Source organism: Podarcis melisellensis, assembly GCF_964234715.1.
Source record: "Podarcis melisellensis genome assembly, chromosome: Z".
Taxonomy (NCBI): Eukaryota; Metazoa; Chordata; class Lepidosauria; order Squamata; family Lacertidae; genus Podarcis; species Podarcis melisellensis.
In genome coordinates this window covers 10,512,101-10,529,226 of record NC_138547.1, presented here as the reverse complement: position 1 = coordinate 10,529,226, position 17,126 = coordinate 10,512,101, and the positions used below count along the sequence as shown (strand labels likewise).

The following is a 17,126-nucleotide window of genomic DNA, read 5'->3' as shown; positions in this document are numbered from 1 at the left end:
TAGCGGCTGTTTCAAAGAGTTAAAGGGAGAGATCCCAAACCAAGAACATCTTTGGGCAGCTATTCAGTGACATTCATTTTGTTAACATTTTGCATGTGTTTGTGGAGGGTGGCATTGCTATTTTGATATGTACTTGTGTGTTTTTACACTGTAAACTGCCCTGTGATCCTCAGTTGAAGAGCATTAATTATTATTATTATTATTATTATTATTATTATTATTATTATTATTATTATTATTCTTTGTATACCAGCCTATAACGACAGGTCTCAGGGCAATTCATATAAATAGTCTTTTGAGATTAGCTTCTCCCACCCCACCCTAACATATCCACTGCCAGTGGTAATTGGAGGTTTCGCTCAGAAGCTGAGATGTATGCTGTAAATGACAGATGAGCCAGCACCAAGGAGAAGTGGTTTTCAAAAACTGCATTCTCCAGTAACCTAGGATTTCTCTGGGGGCCCAGCAGGAGCTTCAGCCATTAACAGCAGACAACCACCCAGTGACAGCTTGCTTGCTCTCTCTACTTATAATTCTCCTTCAGCATTGGACAGGGCTTTTTTTCAGCCAGAACTCAGTTCTGGCCCCTCTCAAGCCGGCACCATTGCCACTCTAGAAGAATAAGGGAGTTCTGGCACCTCTTTCTCTAGGAAAATAACACTGGCTTTGAGTATGTTCTAGGTCTCACAGAGGTAAACTGAGTCTGCAAAGACACTCCTCCTCTAGCTGCCTTGTGCTTCCTCTTAGAATGCAGCCTAAATTGAACCTGGAAAACGCAAACAAGGAGCAGCAGAACCTCAGACTGGTGCTTAAGATTTAAAAATGTGCAAGTAAGACGGGCAACAAAATTGTTGCCGTGTATCCTCATTCCATAACTGCAGGAGACCTGTTTTACTTTATGTCCATCTATAGTCCAGCAGTGTCCCCTAGGTTTTTTTGACAAATGCCATAATGTTAGTTTTCTGGTAACTGAGCACTAAATGATCACCCTTAGATCAGAAGGGTTCCCTTCTGAGAGCTAAATGATCAACTAAAACTGCTTTTTAATGTACTGTATATGTAATCTTGTTTTTATTTTAGTTTGTTCTGAGATTTTAAACTTTGTAATTGGTGATTTTATCCTGATACTGATCATTGACCATAATAAAATGACTTGATACTCCCTAACGAACATTACAAAGTTACTAGAGGTCACCAAGTATGCTCAGTGTTTGCTGTGCTGTTGTGTGTTTTTGTGCTTGGGCTTTGAGAGAGGAGGTTGTGGTTGTAGTCCATGTTAGTCCTACTTAGAGTAGACTTATTGAAACTGATGGAGATGGCTAATTTTGGCTCTTTAATTGCCCCTTGTTTTGTTCATTATTTATTTATTTCCAAAATATGTACAATAAAGAAGATAATAAAGATTCTTAAAATACCCAGTTGTGTAAGACGGATAATGAGATCATTACAACACATATAGCCCTTTTGCTATTATATTGCATTTTCTCTCTGCTTTGTACTCATTTTCTTCCTTAAAATGGTTTAGCAGTGCCGGTTTGTGGGATTTTAACAATATCTTTGCCTGCTATTTTGCTTGTTTCACTAAAACAGTATCCCAGAATCCTGCCGCCTTGGCACATGACCACCATATATGGCAGTTCTTTAAGTTTAATGGTTCTGCTCTGAGCAGAACTTGGCTGGATGCAACTCCTTTAGATTTCTGTACTTCTGCATTTGTTGGGATTTACTCAAGCAAGCTGAGCCCTCTCATTTCTCAGTTTTGGCTGTAGTCCTGCCGGCACTGGAGCACTGGGTTTGCTATTTGAAGGAGTGATTATGATTACATACCCAGTTGGTTTCAGCAGTTCTCTTTCTCAAGGCGTTGATCTCTCATCCTGATGACAAAATTGAAAATTCATACTATCCATCATGATTTAATTAGTAGATCCGGATGCACATTCTCTCCCTCTCCCCCTGCCCTGCCCCATGATCTACTCATATTCAGGACCCTCATAAAAATCCTGTTTGAGATTATTCTGTCTTGCAGGAATCAGTGAAAAGCCAGCTGGATCAAATGCACACTTTAGCTCTCTTTTTTTTGGGGGGGGGAGTTCCCCAAAGAGGCACTGGGTTAAAAAGAGATGGATTGGTGCAAATGGGAGATTTTGGAAGAAGTACAAAGAAAGATCCTTTCTTCATCCAATACTTTTTTCAACAAAAACACAACAGTCAAGCTGGCTGCACAGAGAATGGGTATGGTGGGTATGGTCTTTTCTTGCCTAGCGTCAGAAGAGCAAGCAAACTATGAGATGTGTTTACCAGCTTCAGCAACAAAAAGCGCAATTAAAAAGGAAGAAATACAACTGCACCTGGTAAATGTATTTTGCTAAGTCTTCCGAGAAGGACCTAGCTCTGGCTGGATCCTATACTGCTAGCTGCAGGAGTGGATTTATTTAATCTGACTCCTTTGTCCAGCCCTCACAATACTGGAACTCAGGGACATCCAACAAAGCTGAGCTTTGGTAGATTCAAGACAGACCAAAGAAAGTCCTCCTTCGTACAACACACAGATAAAATATGGTATGCACTCCCACAAGAGGCAGTGATGACCACCAACCTGGATGGCTTTGAAAGAGAATCAGATAAATTCATGGAGCAGGCAGCTACCAAAGGCCATGTTTTCCTCCACTGTCGGAGGCAGTATGCCTCAAAATAGCAGTTGCTGGGGAACAGAACAGCTGCACTCAAGGTCCTGCTTGTGGACTTCTCATGGGCAAGAGACTGGTCATTGTGAGAACAGAGCCCTGGTTTGGATGAGCCTCTAGCCTGGTCCAGCAGGGCTCTTCTTATATAGTGCCAACTAGAGGAGCACAGGCTCAATCTGGCCTACAGTTGGTCTGTTAACCAGTGCCTCACCCACACCTCTCTCTTCCTTGCTTTTTCCTTCACTTGTCCCTTGTTGACAAGCAGAAGGAACAAACAGGAACACTCCCTTTTACTTTCAGCTGACATATAAAGCTACTTCATACACCGAGTCAGAGCATCTGTCCATCTATCTGTGTGATGTCAGCCAACAGCAGCTCTCCAAAGTCTTAGAGACAAAGAGAAGTCTTTCTTGGCCCTGTTACATTACATATGCCAAGCTGGTGCTCTGCCCAATGAGCCATGGCCCTCTTCTCCTCCAAGACATCTGCCATTGTGCTCTCTTTTAAAGAAGACTCCTTGAACTAGACTGTCAAGCTTTTGTCTCCAACTCTACAAGAAGTTAGTTAGCACATTTCATACAACGCAGGTACCAGCCATGTACACACTTGTTGATTTGCCCAGCTCAACAATGATGTACACTAGTACACAGAAGACAAGACAGAAGGAGTTTCAAATTCAAACCCGGTTTCAATCTAACTTGCTTGGTCCAATTAATTTCAGTGTCTCTAGAAATAAAAACAACTGGAACATTTATTTCAATAAGGCAGTTCAAAGGAACAAAATTGGATCAAGATTGTTTATTGTGATTTCAAGATAGCTGCACAAATCCAAATGCCAGACGTTTTTAAATAACTTTTTTGAGAAGGGGAGGAGAGATTCTGAGGCCTTTATGGATTCTCCCCTTGAGGATTTACTAGTGGATTTCAAGAAACACTTGCCGATTTGCACCAAAAGAAAAACAAGACCCTTCTTCCCTCAGACTCAGAGGCTTTCTCAAGTCAATACGAGCCCAAAATACATCTTATAATCACAGTTGTTACAAAAGCACCTGAATTAGGCTTGGGCACACAGGCAGGACTCCCTACTGACAATATGATAAAGCAAGCCTCTTGCCTCAGTGAGGCTGAAAAGCATTGCTCAGACCTAAAAACAAACAGCAGATTCTGAAAAACTCATAAATTGGGAAGTCAACACCCTGAAACTTTGGGCAAATGGGTCTTGAAATGCCTTTAAAAAACTGCCTTTGAAAAACAACAACTAAAATTACACCTAAACAGCAGTGGGTGAGCCAAAACCATGGCAGTGCACAGACAACAGAATAGAATGTAACCAAGAGGCAGGGTGGTTAGAGCATCACACTATGACAGGAGAGAGCCGAGTTCAAATTCCTCACACAGTCACAGAAATTGCCAGGGTAATCTTAGGCCAGCCAAAATCCCTCAACCTAACTTAAGCCTTAGAGCTGCTGCTAGGATAAAATGGGCAAGTGGTGAAAAGGTGGATGTCACTCTGTGTTGCAGATGGTGCTCAGTGAGAACGGCAGGGCAGAAGGGAGGAAGACCAATGGTAAGTGGGGCAAGAGCAAATGACAGGCAGAGCCAACTCATTCCAATATTTTCTGGCTGTAAGTAAGAAGGCAAGCAGTTGAGGGCTTCTGGAAGCCACCCTGGGAGGCTTTTCAGCTGAAGAGCAGAGCAAACCTGCTTTAAACAAAACATGCATATATCTGAAGAGTGCTTTATTTAATTAGAGTATTTTAATCTTGCTCTTCAGTTGAAAAGGCTTCCGGAGAAGCTTACTAAACATCATTAGTCCCTGACCTCAGGCTTATAGTCTAAAAGACACGATACAAAAGAAAAAAGGGATGAGGAGGGAGGAGAGAAAAAGCGCCAGTTCTTAAAGCTGGGACGGAAGCAGTTCAGATAACCTGATGGAAAGGCAGTTGCTAGACGGCAGATGGAAGAGCACTTCAGTGGCTCCCCCTTAATGCTCTCCACATTAAAGGGCAACCACAAACTCCAAGGTGGGTTCTGTTGCTGAAAGTTGATTCCACAAGCCTCACAAACTCGTGTGAGATTTAACAGCTGCTGAATCATCCCCATTTAATGTGCCCTGGAAGTACAGAAGTCCTATGCACACTTCTTAAAGGAACCTCAGACCCCAAGATGGAAATAATTACCCATCAAATCCACTGGCAATTAGCTTAGCCACCATGCCCACAGGAAGATGGGGCAAGGAAACCTTCCCACCATTGAGGTTTTCATTTTTTCGCATTGGCTCAGCTCCTGTACTTTTAAGAGGAGTCTGAAGCTCCCCCACCCATGTGACTCTACCTCCATGCCAGGAAATAGATTTGCTCACTAAATTTCTGTACATTGTGAGGAGAACAAGAGCCATCCCTTCCCCATAGGAGTGAAATAGAAGAGATGACCTCAGCTCCTCCAAATACCCATCACGTCTGCTTGGGTGGTGGGTCTACAATCCCCTCCTTTTGCTCACCCCTGAGAACTCAAGGTGATAGGGCTACAGGCATTGTTGCCACCTCTCCCTCTACCAATGCTTTGGGGCCTCGGAAGGCTAACCTGGGGCCTTCCAAACACTGACAGCAACTCCTATCTTGCATGGCCAAGGGTCAGGGTGGTGAATGTTACAGTTCAGCAATTGCATCTGGAGGCCCACAGCTTAGTCACCTCCACTTTAGAAACCTGAGCTCCATGAAGTGCAGCCCTGCCCATCATTTCACTGCATAGCCACTGCTGGGGGAAAGCTGCACCTCTTGAATTTCAGTCTGCCATGCAGCTTTTGAAAGCTGCAATAGACCTGCCTGAGGAAAAGAAAAAGAGAAGCTCTCCAGCACAGTAGCTGATAGGGTTGACATAGAAAGTGATATTGGCAGGGCTTATTTTCTGGGGCGACACAGACCCCTAAACATTTTGTGAATCTAAGTTTGGCCTCATTGAGGGGCGGTATTTCAATATGAGTAGGGAAATGAGAGTACCCCTAAACTTTTTTTTTTATAAGAAAAAAAGCACTGGATATTGGTACCGTCATTTTTCCACTGCCCCTGGCAAGGCTCGTAGATCTCTAAGGAACTGTTATTGTTATTTATGATTAATGGGGAAAGACTCTATTTATTTTTATTGTATTTTTTAAATTTTACATTAGGGTCAAAACTCTGTGACAGAGCAAGTACTGTGCAAAGACATTGCCTGGTTCAAATCAAAAATCCCTGCCTGAAACTCTAGAGAGCCTATTTAAAGAAAACTGGAAATGCTTTGTAGATTATTTGGAAAATTATTGTAAGTTCAGTAGTATTCAGTAAATTCAGAAGTAGCAATCACTGAGAGATAAAACTGAGAAAATAAAAAGATAGTGATTAATTAGACTATGTACAGTCATACCTCGTGTTAGAGACGCTTTGGGTTAATTTTTTTCAGATTGCGTCCCGCAGTGACCCGGAAGTAACGGAACGGGTTACTTCCGGGTTTTGCCGCATGCGCAGACGCTCAGAATGATGTCATGCACATGCGCAGATGCGGGTTGCGTTCTGCTCATGATGCGAACGGGGCTCCGAAACGGATCCCATTCGCATCCAGAGGTTCCACTGTAGTGGAAAAGATAATAAGTGAACCATGGAAAGGGTGGGGGAAAGACAAAATTAAATCTGTATTTGGATTATTATCTACTTTTTAGATTGTAAAATGAATATGAGAAATATTATTATTGGGTTCTTTTTAAAAGAAACCCTAGAGAGCCACCCCCAGTTGAATGTTGATAATAAGGGAACCAGACAGACCAGTGATCTGACTTGGTATAAAGTAACTTCCTATGCTCCTAGATCAAATTATTCTGAGGCAGTTTATAATCAGAAAAGAGATGAAAATGTTTTAAAAGGTGTGAAGATGCTTGTGTGTGTGTGTGTGTGTGTGTGTGTGCACGCGCGCAATACAGACCAGACTACAAAATCCATTTAAATCTAAACAATGTATCTTAAATGGTCTTGATGAGCAAAAGGCAGCATGCTAGATCTCCTCACCTGCCCCATCTTCACAACAACCCTGCAAGGTATCAGACTGGTAAGAGCTTCAGCAGGTGCAGCCTGCCCTACTGTGGGGGGAAGGAGAGAGCTGCACCCTTTTTACTTCTGCCTGTCATGCCAGCTCTTTGTAAAGCAGCCTCGTCTTAGTCCCCGCCCCACTCAGGCATACCAAGCCCCGCCCTTTCAGATAGACCACGCCTACTGGGCGAGGTTTGTTCGAACCGCAAGTCACGCCCACCCGAGAGTTCGACGGTTGATTACCGTTGCGCGAAAAGCTGCGGGAAGGCTGCCTCGGCGCTGCTAGGCTCCATGCCTACGGCGCCTCCCGCGTATCATCCCTCCCGCTCTGGGACCGACCGGCACTCCGGCTCGGCTCGGCTGGTCGACTAGGCTCGCCGGCCAACAACCCTTCGCTGAAGCACCCGGGCGCCCGCCCACATTTCCCGCGCCAGCAAATTGCCGCCTCGGGTGCTCGCCTGCGCCACACCCTCACGTAGGTACACTGACCAATCAGAAAGCCGTCCTCGCAGCATACCGGGGCACCTCGCAAGGCCGGCTCCTGCCTACTCAACCCGCCAGCCAAGACAGTCAACCATTCAAGAAGCACCTCTGAAGATTGGGGGCGGAACTCCCCCCAAAATCCCGCCTCCGCCAGACTCGGAAGCCAATCAACGCCTTCTGAAGGACGCAGCGCACCCTGGGATTTGTAGTCCGCGGCGGGGATGAGTTTCTTGCTTTCTCTTACGCGCGTAAAAGAGGCAGCTCCTTCGCCCCCGACCTCCCAAATATTTAGGTGCATTTCGCGAAAATGTTAACTTGCTGATAGCTGCTAGTGCGCGCGCGCATGGAATCAAATAAATTGCAATATACAAACACCACAGATTGGAGGGAAGCACCTCCTGGCCAGCCCCAGAGGAACCATTCACCTGGGAAGCTTGTAGCCAGGGCTGCTGCACCAAACAGCTGTAAAGCCTTTGGGAGGCAGAGACACGAGAGGGCATTAGAAGAGAGTGGGAAGGAAAGAGGGACAGAGGCCAGTGTTGCCTGTGGACTCCTGACCATCATTCAAAGCACCGCAGGGTGCCATGGCACACTGGTGGAAAACCACTGGGTTAGACCATTCATGGAGGGCAGATCCATCAGTGGCCATTAGTCACAAAACTTTTACAGTGGTACCCCGGGTTACAGACACTTCAGGTTACAGACTCCGCTAACCCAGAAATAGTACCTCAGGTTAAGAACTTTGCTTCAGGATGAGAACAGAAATCGCTCAGCGGTGGCACGGCGGCAGCCCGAGGCCCCATTAGCTAAAGTGGTACCTCAGGTTAAGAACAGTTTCCGGTTAAGAACAGACCTCCAGAATGAAATAAGTTCTTAACCTGAGGTACCACTGTATGTCCAAAAACTGTGCACCTGAAAACATCAGAAACTGGGGAAGCAACACAACAGGGGAAGGCTATTGCCCTTGTCTCCTACTTAGGTGCTTCGCATAAGCATCTAGTTGACCCCAGTGGGAAACAGGATGCCTGATTTTGAGGATGGCTGGCCTTGATTCAGCAATGGCTCTTTATCATCAACATAGTTAAGTTAGCAAATTAAATTTAAAAAACAATACTAAGAATGTCACCATCCAATGATCTATGAGTTTCTCTCTCCCAAAATAGCACGTTGCATTTCTCTTCACTGGAGAGGGAAACGAGAAGAGGGCCCCCATGAACACAGTAGAAATTCCTAAGAGGCACAGAAGTGTTTCCATATGTGAGACTTTCAAGAAGAGGACGGGGTAAGAAAGGAAAGTGATGGGGAGCGTGATTCAAGGAAAAAAGAGATGTTAATTAAAACACATCTCAGTCGCTTAAATCTGAGGGATTCCCCTCCCCCCCCCCAAAAAATCAATTTTTTCAATATAGATAAAAGGTTACAATTTGGGGATGGGGAGAGAGGAAAATAGCATTTTAAAATTCCTGGGAAAGGCAGCTTAGCAGCTTTCCTAGATGAAAGCAGCTTCAGCAGAAATCTCAAAAAGGCAAGGGTCCTTGTTCAAATGAGTCCCCCACCCTGCCGCCAAGCCCCCAAGTGGGAGAAAAGTTTAAACTCTGCAGTGATACAGGAAATTCAACCAGAAGAAAACAAATAGACTGCAGTCAGATTCCCCTTAAAACACACATACAGAGTTAGAAAGACAAAAGCCTGAGACTTCCACTGAGGCAAGATGGCGAGCATTCTGAGGTCTGCCAGCACCAACTGGTCCCCGGGCCTCCAACACTGCCATTGCCACCACCGCAATTGGGGGAGGGAGAAACCAGGGGTGCCCAACATGACAACCCAGGAGGCTGTGCACAACCCCCTCAACCCCACGGGGACTGGGAGCAGCTTATCAATGGCCCAGCAGAGTTCCAAGGCCCGGAGGCATCCGGAGCGGAACAGAAAATGAAAAGATAGAAACCTGGCAAGCCAAAGATGTACACTGTCTAAAAGACTTCTACAAAAACAACAAACCCATACCAACACAAGAAATGCAAGACAAACTAGTGGACACCAAAATACCTTGGCTAACACGCCATCAACTACATGCCTTCTTAAACAATCCAGCAGTAAAATCAGCAGCCACTAGGCCCTTGACCCCCTTCGAAAACCTCCTCCTAACAACAAGGGACATGGCAAAGGGATGGTATCCACAATACAGTGGTATCTCGGAAGTCGAACGGAATCTATTCCGGAAGTCCTTTCGACTTTAAAAAGTTTGGAAACCAAAGCACGGCTTCCGATTGGCTGCAGGAACAATCAAAGACCAATGGGAGCACAATATAGGGTATGAAATTAACCCCACCCAATGGACTAGAATGTGGTCTAAACCTCCCTTTAAGTCCATATCAGCCAAAATATAAGGGAACTCACTCTGAAACTCACCTACAGGTGGTACTTAACACCATGGAAACTAGCACTAATACCCAGGAACCTTACCAAAATGATGGAGAGGGTCACCTCCACAGGCACATACCTCCACATGGGATGGAAATGCCCTAAAATCCAACCTTACAAGAGATATGCAAAATAATTAAACAGGTATTATAACTCACCCCAGAACCGGCTTCATAGCCATACACTGGAGATACCTGTCAGGAGTAAACACGGGCCAATGGTATCAAATTGTATGGAAAACAGCCATACTAGAAAAGCTAACCAATAAACTGAAACTGACACAGGGACAATAGAAGAGGACGCCTTCACCCCAGTATGACTCCCCTTTATCACATACGCAGCCCAACAAGACAACATCAAGAATTTTCCGACAGCATATGAATCAATCTGGCTTACCTGACCCAACAAGCCCCCCGCCCCCACAAATGCAAACAAACCCCACTGCAGGCGACCAACCCCATCCTGCCCCCCAATACCTCTCCCTACCAAGGTAATGTAATAAACGAATAGAATGAGAACCTACCCAGCTGATGCTGACACAAAACCCACAAGTACAATATATAAAAGAGTATAAGCCTCACCACACCACACCACACCACCCCTCCTCTTCTTCCCCAACCTTATACCGTACTCAGCACTAATGCCTCACAACAAATACAACTGATTTGTAAGAAAGACCGTACAACCCGGAAAAAGAGACAAGCTATGTACGTTTGTGAACCAAGAAAATCTTTAATAAAAATAAACAGGGTCACACAGTGTCATAAACCACTTCAATACATAATCAGAATTCTGATCAGAGCTCTGCTCCAATTCAACTCCCTTTCTCTGGCTTGCTGTTGCCAACAGACTCATAGCTAGCTGAGGGCAAAAGGCCCAAGCTGGCTTACAGTCAAGGGTGATGCGGGGGGGGGGGTGTCTGCCGGAAACGTGGGCAGCCCAGTCTATGTGTTCTGGCTGTCTCCCCTCCTGTGTGAAGCCAGCAATCTGGAAAGGCTTGTGAGAACTTCAGCCTGATACAAACCGTGCCTTGTTTAGAAGTGTAAATCCCACTTGCATCTGCACCATACATCTAAAACACACTCAGGCCACTTTAAATAACTGTGGTTCCCCGCAAAGGATCCTGGGGACTAATTGGCTAAGGGTGCTGAGAGTTGTTAGGAGACCCTTCTTGGCCCCCCCCAGAGATCAATCTCTCTTCTCAGCGAACTATAGTTTTGTGAGGGAAATAGGGAGTCTTCTAACAACTCACAACACCCTGAACAAACTGCAGTTCCCAGGATTATTTGTGGGACGCCATGACTGTTAAAGTGGTAAAATGATTATTTCATGGTGCAGATATATGACTGGGATCTTAACCATGATTAGGATGCCAGTGTAGGAGACCCTAGAAGGGGGCCACCCACAGGTGGGCTACCCAGAGAGGGCTTTGGCCTGTGGACCACTGTTTGCTTAACAACAGCCCATCAGATGCCTGTGGGAGGCCCAAAAGCAGTACCCAAACACAGGAACACCCTACCCTCCTATGGTTTCGAGCAACAAATATTTCCATTTGACAAATGGTGGACTGGATGTGGAACCAAGTATCTCAGGGATGGATAGCCTCAGTCCCAGATGTGGCCCACTGGCATCTCAATATGGCCCTTGAAATGCTCTTTAGGCCAGTGTTTCCTTTTTCTGACTGTGGCCCCCTCTGACTTGTTTCCTTCATGTGCCCCCCATGGACTTAGCCAAGGGGGAGACAGGGGGCAGTTGCCCCCCCAATAAGAAAAAATCAATGCCAACAAAAGTCCTGGATACACCCATGCCCTGCTGTCCTACCAGTAGAAAGGTAGATATGTAAATGTTTTGTTTATAAATAGTACATGTTTTATTTATAATTTATACAAAATACAGTTATACAAAATCATAGGAACATAATGAAATATTGTTGAAGCAGAAAAAGCACAGAATTATAGAGCTGGAAGGGACCCCAAGGGTCATCTAGTCCAACCCCCTGCAATGTAGGAATCTCAGCTAAAGCATCCATGGCAAGTGACCATCCAACCTCTGCTTAAAAACCCACAAGGAAGGAGAGTCCAGAACCTCCCGAGAGAGATCCATCTTCCATGTATTATAAAAAGCAAACAACACTTATTTGACCCCAGTTATTTGACACAGAGGGGGAAACCTACAGACGCAGTTCAAAAGGCGCACAGGCAGTTCTGTACATATGGGAGAATTTTAAAAAGCAATTGGTCCTCACTGACTTGGCGCAAAAAGATCTTGTCATCCGAGAGGAGCCCTGGCTGCCTAGATAAAATACTATAGCCCCCCATACCCCTACCTGGGAGTAAGGCCCACTGAACTCAGTGCAGCCTTCTTCTGAGTAGACAGTTATTTACTAGATGCAAGTGAGCTTGGCTAGGCACTGGGGTGCATTTCACCCTGCAACTTGCAGAGCCGGGCGACGCTGCTGACAGGCTCTGCACCCCTCAGCAACATCCAAAGGCCGTGATTGCACCCTGCACCTTGCAGAGTCAGGCCCAGACTGCCACCGCGCCCAGCACTGGCAGCAGCAACAAGCAGCGCCAGCTCACCCAGCCCTACCCATTGCCACCCCACCACTGCACTTAGCTGACCTGGGGGTTCTGACTCACAGGCTCTACTGGTCAAAATGGGAGCCTCAATGATCGCCCTATCCCTCCAGAAGCAAACCAGGACTGCTCCAAGAAAATGCACGTGGCGAAAAAGGAGCAGTAGGCCCTGGTGAGCTGCCCCCTTACCCACTTGTGATTGGCCAAGCGGATTGTCAGCCAATCAGGATCCCCCCCTTCCCTTATCACTTCCCTCTGTGGCCCCCTAACCTTGTGCTGTGGCCTCACATTTATGCAATTTTCATCTGTGACCCCCCCACCGGAATATCCTTGGGCTCCCAGGGGGCCATATCGCCCTCAGTTGGGAAACACTGCTCTAGGCTACTTCCCCACCTCAGCCACACTCCCTCCAGGGACAGACTTTAGTAATTTTTGTTTGTACGATGCCCTGATCCATGATCACTGCAGATGGTGACAGCAGTCACAAAATTAAAAGACCCCTGCTTCTTGGGAGGAAAGCAATGACAAGCCTAGACAGCATCGTAAAAAGCAGAGACATCACCTTGCCAACAAAGGTCCGTATAGTGAAAGCTATGGTTTTCCCAGTAGTGATGAATGGAAGTGAGAGCTGGACCATAAAGAAGGCTGATCGCCAAAGAATGGATGCTTTTGAATTCTGGCGCTGGAGGAGACTCTAGAGAGTCCCATGGACTGCAAGATCAAACCTCTCCATTCTGAAGGAAATCAGCCCTGAGTGCTCACTGGAAGGACAGATCCTGAAGCTGAGGTTCCAATACTTTGGCCACCTCATGAGAAGAGAAGACTCCCTGGAAAAGACCCTGATGCTGGGAAAGATGGAGGGCACAAGGAGAAGGGGACAGCAGAGGACAATATGGCTGGATAGTGTTCTCGAAGCTACCAGCATGAGTTTGACCAAACTGCGGGAGGCAGTGGAAAACAGGAGTGCCTGGCGTGCTCTGGTCCATGGGGTCGCGAAGATTCGGACAGGACTAGACAACTAAACAACAACAACGACGCCCTGAGCAAGCCCAAAATTTGGCACTCCTCAATGAATCTTCTCATTTATGGATCTTCTCAGTTCTGCCCCACCCCCAGCCCCCAGATCGTGCAGGGGAACTGCCTGCAGCATCCTAAATCTGGCACTGCCCCCTCTCCACAGGCCACAACACACAGCCCCATTGTGAGTAACAGACATGATTAACTTGGGCCCATTCACTCTCCCCCAATATATATCCCAGCACTGAGGGGACCCCCTCACTCTGTCATAATGCAGGTATGGGGGATATTTGGCCCTCCAGTTGCTGCTGAACTGCTATTCCCATCAGCCTCAGCCAACATGGCCCATGGCCAAGGATAATGGCAGCTGTGGGGCCAAGCATTCCCCACACGTGGCCTAATGGAAAGGCCAGCCCCACTAGATATTATGCATAGGAGCGGCTCACTTATTTGGAAGAATGAACAGTCAGCCATATTGCTGTGGCAAGTTCTGAATTGGCTCATTTGACTTTTGGTGCCGAGTCCTTTGCTGACGAGTATTTTGACAGGGGACACAATGCGTCTGTGCAGAGGCGCACAGCACCCCCGCTACAACTAGGGATAGGTAGATCAGCCTATCTCTGTTTCATGTCAGTTTCTGTTTCAAGTCACTCCTTTACCTCCTGTTTTCTGTGTTTTTTTTAAAGAACACTAAAAATCCACATTTCAACCACACACACTTTCTGCATGTCCATTTCACTAAAACACACATTGTATATGTACCCCCGCCCACAAATAATGTTTTTTTACTGGTTTCCCCCCTAAGATATGCATCTCTGAAAACAATTTCACTGCAAAATATACCTTTCCAAGAGCATCTTTTGAACCAAAACAGAATTCAGAGAAGTATATATTCCGATAGATAATTGAGCTCTGGTTTGAACGCAAGTACAGTGGTACCTCGGGTTACATACGCTTCAGGTTACATACGCTTCAGATTACAGACTCCGCTAACCCAGAAATAGTACCTCGGGTTAAGAACTTTGCTTCAGGATGAGAAGAGAAATCGTGCTCCGGCGGCGTGGCAGCAGCGGGAGGTCCCATTAGCTAAAGTGGTACCTCAGGTTAAGAACAGTTTCAGGTTAAGAATAGACCTCCAGAATGAATTAAGTACAGTACTTAATCTGAGGTACCACTGTATTGGAACTGTGGATTTGGTTGGCTTTCTTGAAAATGTGGTCTGAACAACATTCTGAATAACGGCCAGAGACTTTGCCAGTTCAATCTGCCAATTAGTCACAGAATTCAGCCTGCTGTTCTGGAACTACAGCTTTGCTTAACTCCAAATATTTAGCTCCATTGACACATCTATTACCACCAAAATAAAGAGAGAGGAGGGAGGGATAGAGGGGGAGAGAGAGGGGGGGGGAGATAGATTTCAACCATTCTTGCTCATTTCCCAGAAAAAAAGTGAGGGGGCGCACATGCTTTTAAAGAAACAAAGCAAACCGCAGCTCAAAGATCTCACTCTCTGTCTCAGGAAGTTTCTATTTCCAGCCACAGCAAAATTATTTCTTCCTCCTCATCTTCTGTGTCTTTGTTGTCTTCTTCCCCCTCCCCTCCACAACCAGGAATAAAAAAATAAACACAAAACTCTTATAGCCAAGTAAGATAAACCACGATGTAGTGCGCTCTTGTGGCCCCGCAATGGAAATGCAGGCTCTGGCACACCCAAGCTAGTTGATAGGGTTTCTCCCCAAGCTATGGGTTTTAAATATATGCCAGTGCCATATATGTGCAGCATCAATAGAAGCTTGTACCAAAATTCCCTACCCCTCGCACTTCCCAGAAATAGTGGAAGTCCCTTGGAAAGGGGTTCTAGGAAAAGGTTTTCATCTTTGGAGCTTGGCTTGCAGCATATTGCAAACGCAAAAACAATACACTATCAACCCCTGTGTTATTAGAAGGGGGGAAATGAGCACCAAAAACATTCATCTATCAAGGAAGTCACCCTTGGCAAGATTGCAGAAGAAGCAAAAAAAGAAAGAAAACAAAATCACAGCCTGAAATGCAATATGGTTTTTTTTTTTGAGGGTGGGGGGGATATCTTGCTAAAGGCTTCCTTCCTTACCTCATGCTGTCAGCATTTCTTGCCCATTTAGCATGAACAAGAGGGAGGGGAGGGGAGAGAGAGGCTAATTTTTCAAAAATGAGAAGGAAGGCTATAAGAAATGGGGAAGAGTTAAGCCTGAATGACGCACATTCTTCAGCTTTGATGCTACCAAGTTTAAAAATCTGAGGTCCCAATTTTTCAAGAACCAGAGCGAGTTCTCCCTGCCCTCTCCTTAGCCCAAGCCAGGGCAATCCACAATGCAGCAGTGAGGAAAACCACATCTCAAAGGAATGGTAGCAAAGCTCAGAAGCACAGCCCGGCTCTGAAAATCCTGGCTGCACACCAAGAACACACTGGTAAAGAAGGCGGGGGGGGGGGGAGAGAGAGAGAGAGAGAAATTCAGTTCAGTTTGCATTTAAAGGCGAACCTGTCTAATTCACACTTTCTGAAACTATCCATGAACTGAAACACAAGCATCTTTCAAATTTCGAGCTTCTCCTAAATGTTGCAGTGAGGTTCTCCAGCCAAGTAATATGTGCAAATATGCATAATGTGTGCATAAAAGGGCACACTTTGTGAAAATAGCATACAAAAATGCATCACACCACAGGAAATTTGCTTTGCAAAAGCATGTATCTCAGGCAAATTTGCGTACAAATGGGCATATTGCAAGACACGTGCACTAAAATGCTGATGAATTTTTTCATGAGGACCTTTAAAAATGACAACAATAATAACTGAAAACTGATGTGGAAATATGGAGAACTGAATTTAAGATTAGAAAAATAAGAAGCAGAGAGAAACTGAAATTACATGCTCACCAATTCCTACGCACATTTGCAAATAAATGAGGCCCCTCAATTTATCCTAGTAAACTCATATGGTATTTAGCCAATTACTGTAGCATCAGGATACAAAAAGAAGTTTTGAAGAAATAAGCATAATTTGTTTTTAATCAACCTTGCAGATAAGCCTACAAAGCAGATAAGCCTGCATGGGGGGGGGGGTAACCATCTTGCTAGAAAGGATGCCTACTTGTGGCCAACAAGACTGTCAATATTTTGCAAGAGGGATTCAAACCCAGAAGGGAAATTTAGACTTGCACAATTAAGGTGGATTAAAACCTTCTGTTGCTAGCACAAATCCAACTTTTTTTAAAAAAATAAACCAGACTGTTTGCAGTTAGGAAAGTGACAGGAAAATGCACTGAAAAGTATGGGATGAAAAAATAAATAGAGAGAAGACTTATTAAGCACCAAACAAGCAAATCGGAATGAATGCTCAATGAAGATTGGATATAATCTAACAACTGTGGAAGCTTTGTGTAAGAAAATCATGATGGATGCTCAATAAAAATGTCATCTGGAGGAGCCCATAGAGTACTAGCCTCTTAGAAAGCTAGTAAAACAAAAAGGCCAAGTGGACTGGTAGAAAAGGAAGACATTGATCTATCTCTTCTCTGTCTGCCTGTTGCATTTCCAGGCTCTTAGTAGAGCAAAAGGATTTCCATCCTTTTTGCTGGCATAGAAACCAAGAAGGTTGGTGGAAGAGGAATGGGGCTTGGACACTTGCCTGCAGGAAATTCCTGATCACCTACTTGTACCAGGCAAGCTGTTAAGCACAAAAATGAATAACATTTATTTATAAAATACTGAGGTTCGTTTAAAAAAATGGGTGGGGAGAATTCAAAAAGCAACCACAGATTGTGGATTATGAAATGGCTTCATTTAGGAATTTTACAAGTGGCTCTGCAATTCAAAATATAATTGAGCCCTCCAGTGAAATGATCACCAGA

At 45.2% G+C, this 17,126-nt stretch overlaps 1 protein-coding gene across 5 annotated transcripts in view; it reads right to left on the bottom strand.

The window, feature by feature from the left end:
- GARNL3 (GTPase activating Rap/RanGAP domain like 3) overlaps window positions 1-17,126 on the bottom strand; it is a 110,914-nt gene that overhangs the window by 84,003 nt on the left and 9,785 nt on the right. Inside the window, exons 1-2 of one of the 5 annotated variants that reach the window (XM_081896381.1) lie at window positions 6,986-7,605; window positions 5,376-5,505 (exon numbers count right to left, since the gene is read on the bottom strand). The exons of 2 other annotated variants lie outside the window; for them this stretch is intronic. In XM_081896381.1, coding sequence (XP_081752507.1) covers window positions 5,376-5,401 — 26 coding nt within the window. In that variant the 5' untranslated portion in view covers window positions 5,402-5,505; window positions 6,986-7,605. Of the gene's footprint in view, window positions 1-5,375; window positions 5,506-6,985; window positions 7,606-17,126 lie in introns of those variants that run through there. 2 more of the 5 variants (XM_081896380.1, XM_081896382.1) reach the window with 2 other exon arrangements.